Here is a 12,301-nt window from a genome sequence, read left to right as displayed (position 1 = left end):
ACACTACCCTATGGGGCCCCCAAAATTGGCCTCCACAGATGGGACCTACACCCACCCCCTCCAAAACCGCTTGCAACTTGGGCATCATCTTTGATGAACACCTGTCCATGAAACAACAAGCGGTCAGAGTGGCAGCCACTTGTTTCACCATACTCAAGTGGCTCAAGAAAATCCGGTGAATACACTAAAAACCGTAGTCCAAGCTCTAATTACATCTAGACTGGACTACGGCAACATCTTATATCTGGGGGCATGTAAAGATGTCACTAAGAAACTTCAAACAGTTCAAAATGAAGCAGTGAGGCTGATATGCATGCTACCAAAAAAATCCCCAACTTCATCTGGTCTTCGGAGTCTCCATTGGCTCCATATCGAACAACGAGCAAAATTTAAAGCTCTATGTTTCATGCATAGAATCAAGGCTGGCAAGGCCCCTGCCTATCTGAGCACTCTTGTCCATCAATACGTCCCTCCAAGAATCCTACGTTCCTCGACCCAACACAAGTTCCAGATACCCAGGATCAATCGAGTTAGACAGGGTGGTCGCTCTTTTTCCTACCTGGCCCCCTCCCTATGGAACTCCCTCCCAATTCAGCTTCGCACGAACGACTGCTACCTTCAATTTCGTAAGAACCTAAAAACATGGTTGTTCAACCAATAACTCTGTTCTCAATAGCTCACTATTCCCCTTTTTGTAATTTCGCTCATTTTGTCCTTAGCGCCGGGAAACCTTAGGGTAGCTGTGCGCTCTACAAAAATAAATATAATAAAAAAAAAAATCTTAAAGCTAGGGGCCTATTCTCAATACATTTTGAAATGCATAAAGTAGTACTCTTGTAGTACTCTTTTATGTACTTGTGTATGCTTTTGGATATAGGCCCTAAAGCATCTGAAATGGGAATACTCATATTCAATTGGTACACATAGAAAGGATTGTGCCCTCTTTGTACTTTTAGTAATAGGGAGTTGGATGTTTGGGGCTGAATCACAATGGCATGTAGGCGTTCGTAAAAGTGCATTTCTATGGTACTACTTCCAAACCTCAAAATCCTACTGTGAATCCTCCCCATTGATTGGTGTTTATCCTTAATCACTTGCATTCGAAACCGTAATCTACATGTTATGCAGACAGCCCTTCAGGAGGAGGTGCTGAAACCCATGTCACCAGGTTGAGAATGTAGTTCAATATCCTGTATGTTTTTGTTAATCTCTACCTATATTTGGAAGCTCTTATAATACAGAAGTTGCACTATTCAGCAAAGTGAATACACTATCATATGTGATAGTTTGGCTGAAATTAGTTATATGAAAACAATCTTTGAAGGTTCAATTACAGTGGCAGCTCCATGACAAAAAGACTTTAAATTGGTAGAGGTAACATTTGAGTTTTGAATACGAACATGTGCAACCAAAATATTGTAGTTAGGTGGTAAACCATCTTGTCATAAAGGTTTTTGCATGATCCTGTCATAGTTTTGGTGCTACCTCAAAAGGCTTCTTGTGTAAGATTGCTGCAATGAAAAAAACAAAACCAATTGCTTTCTGTATATGACGAAATTTTGTGATAAAGAATTCAGCATCTTATGATTTAGTGTACTTTTGAGATGTAAAGTACCCTCTCATGCATTGCAGCGCGAGTGGTTCATTGGCGATAGAATGATACACCTAATAGTCATCAGAGGTGGAATGATATGCTGAATTTGGCAAGAGAGATATTTTTCTGTGGGTGGAGCCAAAGTTAACTCTGTGTAGTGTTTAAATAAATGTTAACAATAAATCTTGCACTCTGCTGCGCTGGTCAGGCCATACCTAAAAGTTAAATGTTTAACCAATAACAATGTATTTGGAGAATTATGCCGCAGTAGGAGACTACGATAATCGAAAAGATGAGAGCATACTCCATTTAATAACTAGCAACCGGTTCAATAGTTACGATTTTAACCTTCAAAGACTACATGATTTTATTGTCTTTCCCTTTCAGACACATGTTCTTCCTTGGAACTTGGGAAATGCGACTGCTCTCTGCGGCAGTGTGAGTGGTTTGTGTTTGACCATGAACTAGTCTTGCCCGAATACATCATTGAATTGGAGTACAGTACGCTGGTACGTTTCTTCTGTTTCAAGTGACAACTTATTTCATACAAAAATAAAAAAATAAAAACAGTTTCAATCTCCTACTTCTCTTAAAACATTGACAGTTGACGCTCAGTTTGCTCTAGTGGTTGCCTCTAACATAAAAGGTATGGTCCTTTTTATTACAACAATAAAACAACTTTAGGGAAAAGAACATAAAAAACAGTGGACCCCCTTCTGAAAAATCCTGAGGCTGCAGTTGTGATTAGTGTTCCCAGAGGATGCTAATGCAAACCCTTTTAACCAAAAAGTGGTGGAATATTTGCCAAAGTAGGGAATGCATATATGTACAGCTCTTCAATTATTGATGATTTAAAATGATATCATGGGAATAACAAAATTAAAATAGCTGAGCTTAGATAAAGGAGAAGAGGGTACAAAACAAGACACAGGTGTATATAATAGATTATTGGCAGACTTTTTGATTTAATCTGGTCAATTTTCCTATATTACGTGACCTCTGACTGGACACTCTTCTCCCATAGTCAGCACTACAGGGCATGTTAGATGCTTATCACACGAACGATTGTAGTAAACTAATCTTCTTTGCAATCTTGACAAGAAGCAAGGTGTATCCTGATTCCACCAGAATGAGTCCAGCTGCCCTGAATAACAATACTTATGCTATCTGCTAGTATTACGGTATATTTCTCAAGTCCCACTAGAATTTTAAGGAATGCCCATTGGTGAGTGGTACTTAGGAACAACTGTAAAACAGTTGCTAGCAAGAATGTTGATATAGATCAAAAGAAATAAAAGCCAAAGAAAACATATGCACTAGGATCTTTATAAATGAGTAATCCATTTTACTATTTAAAGAGAGCTTGCTACTACAGCCTACAAATTTGAATGTTTTTCTTAACCTTTGTTGTTATTACCTATTCTGTGAACCACCCCTTAGGGGAGTTTGCTATACCTACCTAATTGCCTCCATAATTGTTCTGAAAAGCTACATTACAGTTGCAATTCATGTTATCCGTAGGTGGAACAAGATGGAGAGTTTGTTGCAATTATCACTTTTTTACATAAGGCAAGATGTTTCCTTGTTGACCAGAAATCTTCAAATAGTGAAATACATTGAGTACATTTCATTAAAATTCCGAAAGCATCAGTCATCTTAGGGGGCATGGCATGGTTAATGAAGAACATTCCCCCTAAGATTACATTTGGATTGAAAACGATGACAAATGGGAATAGGAACATAGAAACATTTTGTTCTATTCCCGTGTTAATGCTCTTATAAATTAACCTAGCTCCTTAGGTTGCATACTTGGAAAATGATCTTCTGATCTAGGTCTCAGCACTTTGAAAGGAAACTTTATTGCTGGAAAACCTGCGTTGAAGAAACACCTTTTCACTGTATCTCACAATATTATTGAACTTTTAGGAAGTGTGCAAGATTTTTTGTAATTCCTGGCCTCTTGCCTGCTGGTGTGAATGAAGTATTTGGTTTTGGTAATAGAGGAAATAACATTTCAAGGAGATGAAGAGGTTTTCTGGGAAGATACCCTGGCCAAAATTCAATAATTTCAGTTAGTGACTATGGAACAACGAATAAAGATCGAAAATAAAATAGAAAATATTGTGCTAACTTAATCACTAGCTCAAACTTCTCACGTGAGACCTAATCGGAAGGTATTGTCATCTGAGAAATGTGGTCAAGCAAGAAGTAGTCTACTTAATAACACAAAAAAAATTACATTATAGTAACCTTTGGGGACTAGTAGAAAATAAAAGTGGACAGTATGCAATGCCTATTAAAGCAAAGCAATTATATCTTGAATTATATCTTGACATATAACAAAGAATGCTAAAAAAAAATTTAATCTGAACAATTTTTTTGTCGCACCTTGTAAAGTTTCAGATTTTCAAAAAAGAAGATAAATCCAAAGGTATGAAAACAAGATTTAATCAGTTTAAGCACAGTACTTCAAGCTGCAGATCTTCAGGCAGAATCTCAAGATTACAGTTCAAGAAACAGTTCCAAACAGAATTCCCTACTGAGCAGAATGTGCCATAATTAAAAGTATACAGACTATTAAAGTGTAAATGTACAAGGATAGGAAAGAATAACTTAAATGGGAAACGACAATAAGATAACAAGGAGGCATGACAATGCAACACATTTCTCCCCTAAGGAAAACTAAGTACAATCATTAACACATTTAGTGACACGCCTGACGTTCCATACCTTACCATCCTGCGTGACAATACTATTGCGATTGATCTTAACAATTTTGATGGGTTTACCAAATGTATGTTCTCCTTTGGAAACATATCCAGGTTTCCGAATTCTGACCCATTCGCCTACAGTAAAGGAAGGCACTTTGACCTTCATGCGAGTGTCATAATTACATTTACTCTTGCTTTGTTTGACCTCCACTTTTCGGGCTATATCATCAATCAAAACTTCAGACTGATGAACATTCTTAGCTTTTTTGAACCACCGTGGGCACAATTTGGAAACAGAATCCCTCCCTCTCAAAAAACGGAAAGGTGAAACTTCAGTAGTAGCATGGGGTATAATACGATACAACCAAAGTTTCTCTCTTAACTTCTCTTTCCATTGAACACCAAAACTCCGCGCCCACAAAATATCCTGTTTGAGCATCCTAATATATCTCTCCACCTGACCATTCCCTTGTGGCTCATACAATGCCGTGGTTATGTGCCTTATGTTATAGAACCTCAGGAAATCCAACATTTCATATGACTTAAATTGCACTCCATTGTCAGAGATAAGAACGTCCGGGTAACCTTCTCGTGCAAAGATCTCTTTTAAAAACAGTACTGCACTTTCAGTAGTGGGAAGGGGTACTAACTTGACTTCCGGCCATTTTGAATGATAATCCACAGCCACAATAGCAAACATACAATCTTGCGGTAAAAAATTGAACGGACCTGCAATATCAAGACCCAATTTTTGCCATTGTTGAACTGGCCATTTCACTGGAATTAAAGGAGCAGGATCACATTTACGCATTTTGTCCTTATACAATCTGGGCATTCTCTAACAACCCTGTCTACAAACCTATCTACACCAGGCCACCAAAAATTCGATCTAAGCAATCTCTTCATGGACAACATCCCTAAATGACCTTCGTGGCCCACAGACCGGATGATATTGTAGGAAGGTGGATACCTGACTATGGTTGCCCCCAACTTTTTACCTAGTGTTTAGCTGGTTTTCAACTTAGTTGGCCTGGGATCCTGCTATTAAGGACCCCAGGCTATCTGCTCTCTCTGTAAAATGGACTCCATGTACTCTTGGTACATACCAAATTGAATATTGGGTCACCCTTGTGAGTCCCTGTATAGTGTACCATAGGTACCCAGGGCATAGGTGCACCCAAGGCCTACCAGGGGCTGCAGCATGTATTATGCCACCCCTGGCTGGCCACTCAAATAGACAGAACTGGCTGATCACTAAGCTGGGGCAAGGTTGTGTAAACACCCCTTGCTTAGGTGTAGTATTCTTATACCTACTTACATATAGACACATAGTAACCTATAAGTCACTCCTATGGCAGGCCTTAACAATCTTGAAGGCAGAGTGCTTGGTTATGTGTGAGATGGTGCTCTAGCATGAGCTGAGCCTGTTTGCAGCTTTCAGAACCATGTCCTTATAGCTGTTCTATGATATTGCCAAACCATATACTCTTAAGTGCATTATAATCCTTGCGGTTAATGCTAACTTTGGTTTGGCTTTATCAAAACATGTCGTGTAAGGTGTCATACACTTTGGAATACTACCCCCTCACCAATTCTGGCGACGGGGGTAGCATTCCACCCTTCTAGAGGGAGAAGACATGTTAGTTCTGACTATCTTGGTTAAAGTTAGCCAGAGCCCCAGCATCACAAAATGGATGCTGCTGCCACAGACACAAGTTTGACCTCCTGCTGCTTGGAGTCGTTCCAGTCACGGAGGTTTGGACAATAGGTTTCCTGCTTGGGGAGGTGCGAGCACCACCCCAAACAGGAGGATGTGTATTGGGACAGGGAGGGCTGAATAGATTGAGACACTGCCTGAGGCACACTAGGTGCTTCATGCATAGCCCAGTTCAAACCAGTTGCTGGGGCACTCCAGCCCCAGCTCTGGCGTGAAACTGGACAAAGGAAAGGGGGTGTAACCACCCCCCTTCCTGGTCCCACCCATAGGAGGGACCTAGTGAGCAAACCAGCCCCCTTTAGTTGTATAAAGGTAGGAGCTGACCCAGGAGACTTTAGATTAATCCTGGAATCGACAGAAGACATAACTCTGGACCCTTCGACATTCATCCAAGCTGAAGACTGAAGAATCTCCCTTGTGGCCAAGGAGTGACCACCCTGGGAAACCAGGCACCATCCAGCAACTCGACGGCTTGCTTTGTCCCCGTTCCCGCCGGAACCCGAGCACAGAGCCTGACAAGACCTCGCCTCCTGCATCCCTCTGACCCCACTGCACGACTCCAGCACAGCTGAGCCCCGTGGAAGGCGTCGGGACCCATGGAAGCAGGTAACTTGGAAAGTCTGCAACTTGCTAACAGCGCAGCTCCTGAGGCCTCCTCGAAGCTCTGCCCTGGGGACTGAGATACCCCGACACCGAGCTCCATCTGCACCGAAGACCAGCCCTCCACACTCCACGAGATCTGCGTGGGGCCCTTCTGCCTGTGTTCTGCTCGACGCGTTGTCCGGTTGCTGGCCCGTTGGCTAGTAGCCCCTGGCGACAATCCTTTGTGAAAATCCACCGCTGGTCTGGTTGCTCCAGACTGGCCCTTGCTTCCCTGCAAATGTGAAGTACCTCAGACCCTCCGGTCTGCACCAGAAGCTCTTTGTGTATCCTGCGTGGGTTGCCTTTGCTTAGGCTTGTTGGCTCTGATCTTGAAGCCGACCCCTCCATCTGCCCGAACCTTTGTGGGACAGCTCCTCTCCAGCACCTGGTCGTCCTCGACGCCTCCTGGTCCGCGTGGCTGCAACTCCAAGCTTCACCCCAGCACCTGCTTGCTCCTCGACGACGTCTGGTTCCTCCCTGGTTCCACCCGGTCACTGGCTAGTGACCTAGACTCTGTCCCCTCTGCTTGCAGGTCCTCTTCAACTCTGATCCACCCTTGGATCCACCCGGACACCTTCCTCCTGGTCGCCTGCAGCATCTTCTTCCAAGGCTCCATAGGAAACGACGAGAAAACCCGACACACTTTGACACCTATGCACCCGCAGCCCGTGGGTGAGGTAGCAAGAGTACTTCGGTGCTCCTGTAGGGATTGACTATCCTAGTGTCCAGTTTTGCTAGTTGCGTAATCCTAGTTAGACCGGAAGTGTCCTAAAACTTCATTTACTTACCTTTTACGTTCCTATTGACTTTCTATTGACTCTCGCGTGAGAGTACTGACTCTGCACGCGCCGCCTGTGGGCCTCCTACTCCTAACCTAAGGGTCAGATAGTGTAGCCACAGCGATTCCCTAGGCCCAAGGCCTTCTCCTTTCCCAAGTCGTGGTTCTTATACCACTTACTTAGTATATGGTTTGATGCACCCTTAGGGCCTAACTGTATATTGTGCTATTTAAAGTATTTCTAAGTGTAACTTGTTATGTGCTTTTGCCTCTGATCTCATAAAGAGTTCAGAGGAGTGTGTTAGTAAATAAATATATATATATTTTATATATATCCTGTGTGGTGTCCTTTCATTTGATATTCAAAGGGTTACATATGGTAAAACAGCTGGCTTTACACGCCCTCAAGAGTTTTTTGGCCTAAGACTGTTCTGTCCACGCTACCTCTAGGATAGCTGGTCTATAAGGTTGACTTTACAACCATCACCTTAAGGGTTGTTTGGACTAGTGTAAGGTGTTCACTAGAATAGTGAACATCATATACCAGGCCAACTTCTCACATTGGTGTGCAGCGGTTGGGATTAGAGCTTGCTGTTGTTTTACCACTTGTAATCTTGAGATATCATTTGAAAGATCACACAGGTACCTGTAGGTACATATAAAAACAAGTCTTAGTATACTTAAGTTCTACTGAACTTAGCTGTTGTAGAGCCCGGGCCTAGCACACCCTGATTACAACTCCTAGAGACATATAGTGTAGGTAGGTGCAACACATCCACCTCACTAGAAAACATGTTTCATACAGAGAAACCCAGTGGTCCTCTGCCTGCAGAAGTAGATCCCTTGATGTCTGCTTCGAGATATGAAGCCTTAGCCTTCCAAGAATTGAGACAATTGTGTACTTATAGAAGGCTAAAACAGGGTTCAAACCCTACTCTCAAGTTCCAGGTTGACCTCTTAGAAAAGTATGATGCTCTACAGCCACCTAAGACAGGTGGCACAGGCAGTGCAGATGAAGTCTTTCCCTCCTCAGATGATAATACTGAAACTCCAGTTCCAGATGAGGAAGAAGAAGAGGAAGAAGGAGATGATTCTGATCTTGAGACAAACAGTCAGACCTTAGTCAGAAGACTCAGTGAGGCTAACTTAAGCATACATGGGAGTCCGTATGGGCAGCCCTCATACAGACCCCCCAAGTGGGCTTAACCAGAGGCAGAGAAGAAGGAGATCTCGCTCCAGGGAATGTCTCATATCTCATGCTTCAAATGGCTCTCATGGCTCTGCTCAGAGAGGGATGACTTCCCCTCAGAGAAGGGAACATGAAGCCAAAATGAGAGAAGCTGCTCTTAGGATTGAAAGACAGGAACTTGAGGTTGCCCTGGCCAAAGAGAAGCTTGCTTGTGCTAGAGAGCATAGAGAGAGTGGGTTAGAACCCACTAGTGGCAGCAATATCCCTAAGGATAAAGATAGGTCCTATGAGAATAGACGCCTAAGCAAGATTGTGCCCCCCTACAAAGAAGGGGATGACATCCACAAATGGATTACTGCTTTGGAGAGGGCCCTTCAAAGTGCAGCAGGTACCCCAGAGTCAGTGGGCAGCAATCTTATGGCTCTCCTTTTCAGAAAAAGGTAGAGATAAGCTCCTCCCAGTTAGTGATGGGGATGCTAACAACTACTCTGTCCTGAAGAGTGCTCTGATTGATGGGTTTGGCTTAACCACTGAACAATATAGGTTGTTGTTCAGGGATACCCAGAAGACACAGACTCAGGACTGGACTGATTTTGTAGATTGTGCTACTAAGGCTCTGGAGGGCTGGTTATTGGGCAGCAAAGTACAGGACTATGCAGGATTGTACAATTTGATTATGAGGGAGCAGATCCTTAGTAATTGTCAAAACCAGCTTCTACACCAGCACCTGGTGGACTCTGATCTGACCTCTCCACAAGAATTGGGTAAGAAGGCAGACAAATGGGTCAGAACCAGGATTAGGCCTAACAATCAGGGTGGTGACCAGAAGAAAGATTCTACCAAGCCTCAAGAGAAAGGTGGGGATAAATCTAAAAACAAGACTTCTCCAGGGCCCCAAAATTCCAATGATGGGGGTGGGTCCCAAAATCCTTCCTCTGCAGTTAAGAAACCTTATTGCCATGCTTGTAAAAAGCCTGGCCACTGGAAGACTGACAGCAGTAACCCCAAGGCCAGCAAAAGGAAAATATTCCTCCAAGTAATACTCCAACACCTCCTGTTACTACTAGTAGTAATCCCCCAGGTGGTGGGAGTGCCCCCAAGAATTTGGCTGGGTTTACTTGGGGAACTCAGGTGGACTCTGGCCTAACCTGGTCCCCTACCACAGCTACTATTGTCTGTGAAAATGGCATGGGGTTTGCCAACTTCACTGCTTGTCCCAACACTTTGGGAAAGTACAGACAGGAGCCCCTCATCAATGGCCAGAAAGTTAAAGCCTATAGAGACATAGGGGCTAGAATCACTATGGTGACTGACAGTCTAGTTCCCTCAGGACAACTTTTAACTGGGTTCACCTATCAGGTAATCAACATTGATGGAGTGCAGAAAGATCATCCCATGGCAGTAGTAAATCTCAGCTGGGGAGGTGTCACTGGCCCCAAGAGAGTGGCAGTGTCGACAAACTTGCCTGTAGATTGTCTACTGGGGAATGATCTAGAGATCTCAGCCTGGGCTGAGGTAGAGCAAGAAACCCATTCCAGAATGGTAGGCCTTCCATTAAAGGTTAGTGGGGCTGTGGTAGCTACAGCCCCAGCCCATGGAAAATTCATTCCTAAAGAGGTTGGAAAGGCTGTGATGGTCACAGCCCACACCCAAACAGAGTTCCTTCCTGAAAAGGTTGGTAGGACTGTGATGGTCACAGCCCAAACTCAAACAGATTTTAGTGTTGTGAAGCCTGAAACTATGGATCACTCCACTCAGACAGAGAGTATTGGGGAGGAAGAAAAGTCTCCCTCCCACCAGACATTAGGTGAGAGTCAGCCTCCTCAGGGAACTGACTCTACCCCTTGCGAAGGAACTGCCCCCGAGGTAGTCAGGCCTAGCCTGGCAGAGCCCCTGATGTCAGTGGACCCTTCCAAGGTGGGACCCAGTCTGGAGCAGGTAACCTGCCCCTCTCTAACCTGCCTCAGTCAGCCCAGGGCTGTAGAGGTCAGGGAGGCCAGTGGACCCCAAAGGGCCCCCTATCCACAGGAACCCCCCCCCCCATCAGCAGATTAGGGGCACCAAAGATAGAAACCCTAGCCAGGTGAAAATTCCAAGAACTCCTGAGGGATCTCCCTCACACCTAGTTAGGGCCCTCCCCCAGATGGACTCTGTTGGGCACAGCCAAACCTGGGACCTCAGGGCCCCAAACCTGACCTGCCCCTCCAGTGGGCCAACAAAAGGGACCCAGCCTCCAGCTGTAGGTAGCCAGAGGTTGACCCTGAGAGCACAGTGCAACTCAGTCATGGAAAGAAAGGCATATCTGGTGGATAGTGACTGGAGGAAGCTGAGCCCAACATTAGTGGAGCCTCACTTCAATACTCCATTCCCACACCAGCCTTTTACTTTGCCAAAACACACCACAGGTAGAGATTCCCTATGGCGGAGACCCTCTGATACCCTTAGGGTGAGGGATTGCTTAGTGGACCATGAGATAGGGGGTAACCATGCCAGTGCAGGTACTTCCTTATATGGCCACTTAGGCAATATAGGCTTACCTGGTCAAGGATAGCCTTATCTCCTTTTGTTCGTGGGGGGGGGGGGGTGTAGGAAGGTGGATACCTGCCTATGGTTGCCCCCAACACTTTGCCTGGTGTTTAGCTGGTTTTCGACTTAGTTGGCCAGGGATCCTGCTATCCTGCTATTCAGGATCCCAGGCTATCTGCTCTTTCTGTAAAATGGACTCCCTGTACTGTAGGTACATACAAAATTGGATATTGGGTCACCCTTGTGAGTCCCTGTATAGTGTACCATAGGTACCCAGGGCATAGGTGCACCCAAGGCCTTCCAGGGGCTGCAGCATGTATTATGTCACCCATGACTGGCCACTCAAATAGATAGAACTGGCTGATCACTCAGCTGGGGCAAGGTCGTGTAAACACCCCTTGCTTAGGTGTAGTATTCCTATACCTACTTACATATAGACACATAGTAACCTATGAGTCACTCCTATGGCAGGCCTTAACAATCCTGAAGGCAGGGTGCTTGGTTATGTGTGAGATGGTGCTCTAACATTAGCTGAGCCTGTCTGCAGCTTTCGGAACCATGTCCTTATAGCTGTTCTATGATATTGCCATACCATATACTCTTAAGTGCATTATAATCCTCGCGGTTAATGCTAACTTTGGTTTGGCTTTATCAAAACATGTCGTGTAAGGTGTCATACACTTTGGAATACTACCCCCTCGCCAATTCTGGTGACGGGGGTAGCATTCCACCCTTCTAGAGGGAGAATACATGTTAGTTCTGACTATCCCGGTTAAAGTTAGCCAGAGCCCCAGCATCACAAAATGGATGCTGCTGCAACAGACACAAGTCTGACCTCCTGCTGCTGGGAGTCCTTCCAGTAATGGAGGTTTGGACAATAGGTTTCCTGCTTGGGGAGGTGTGAGCACCACCCCAAACAGGAGAATGTGTATTGGGACAGGGAGAGCTGAATAGTTTGAGACACTGCCTGAGGCACACTAGGTGCTTCATGCATAGCCCAGTTCAAATCGGTTGCTGGGGCACTCCAGCCCCAGCTCTGGCGCGGAACTGGACAAAGGAAAGGGGTGTAACCACCCCCCCTTCCTGGTCCCACCCATAGGAGGGACCTAGTGAGCAAACCAGCCCCCTTTAGTTGTATAAAGGT

At 44.8% G+C, this 12,301-nt stretch overlaps 1 protein-coding gene across 1 annotated transcript in view; it reads left to right on the top strand.

Moving 5' to 3' along the window:
- The window catches only part of LRRC9 (leucine rich repeat containing 9), a 719,638-nt gene that overhangs the window by 334,491 nt on the left and 372,846 nt on the right, over positions 1–12,301 (top strand). The window contains exon 15 of the mRNA XM_086937964.1: positions 1,982–2,103. Coding sequence (XP_086794090.1) covers positions 1,982–2,103 — 122 coding nt within the window. The remainder of the gene's footprint in view (positions 1–1,981; positions 2,104–12,301) is intronic.

This window comes from Lissotriton vulgaris, chromosome 9, assembly GCF_964263255.1.
Source record: "Lissotriton vulgaris chromosome 9, aLisVul1.2, whole genome shotgun sequence".
In the NCBI taxonomy this organism is placed as follows: Eukaryota; Metazoa; Chordata; class Amphibia; order Caudata; family Salamandridae; genus Lissotriton; species Lissotriton vulgaris.
This window is presented reverse-complemented; position numbering and strand designations above follow the sequence as displayed.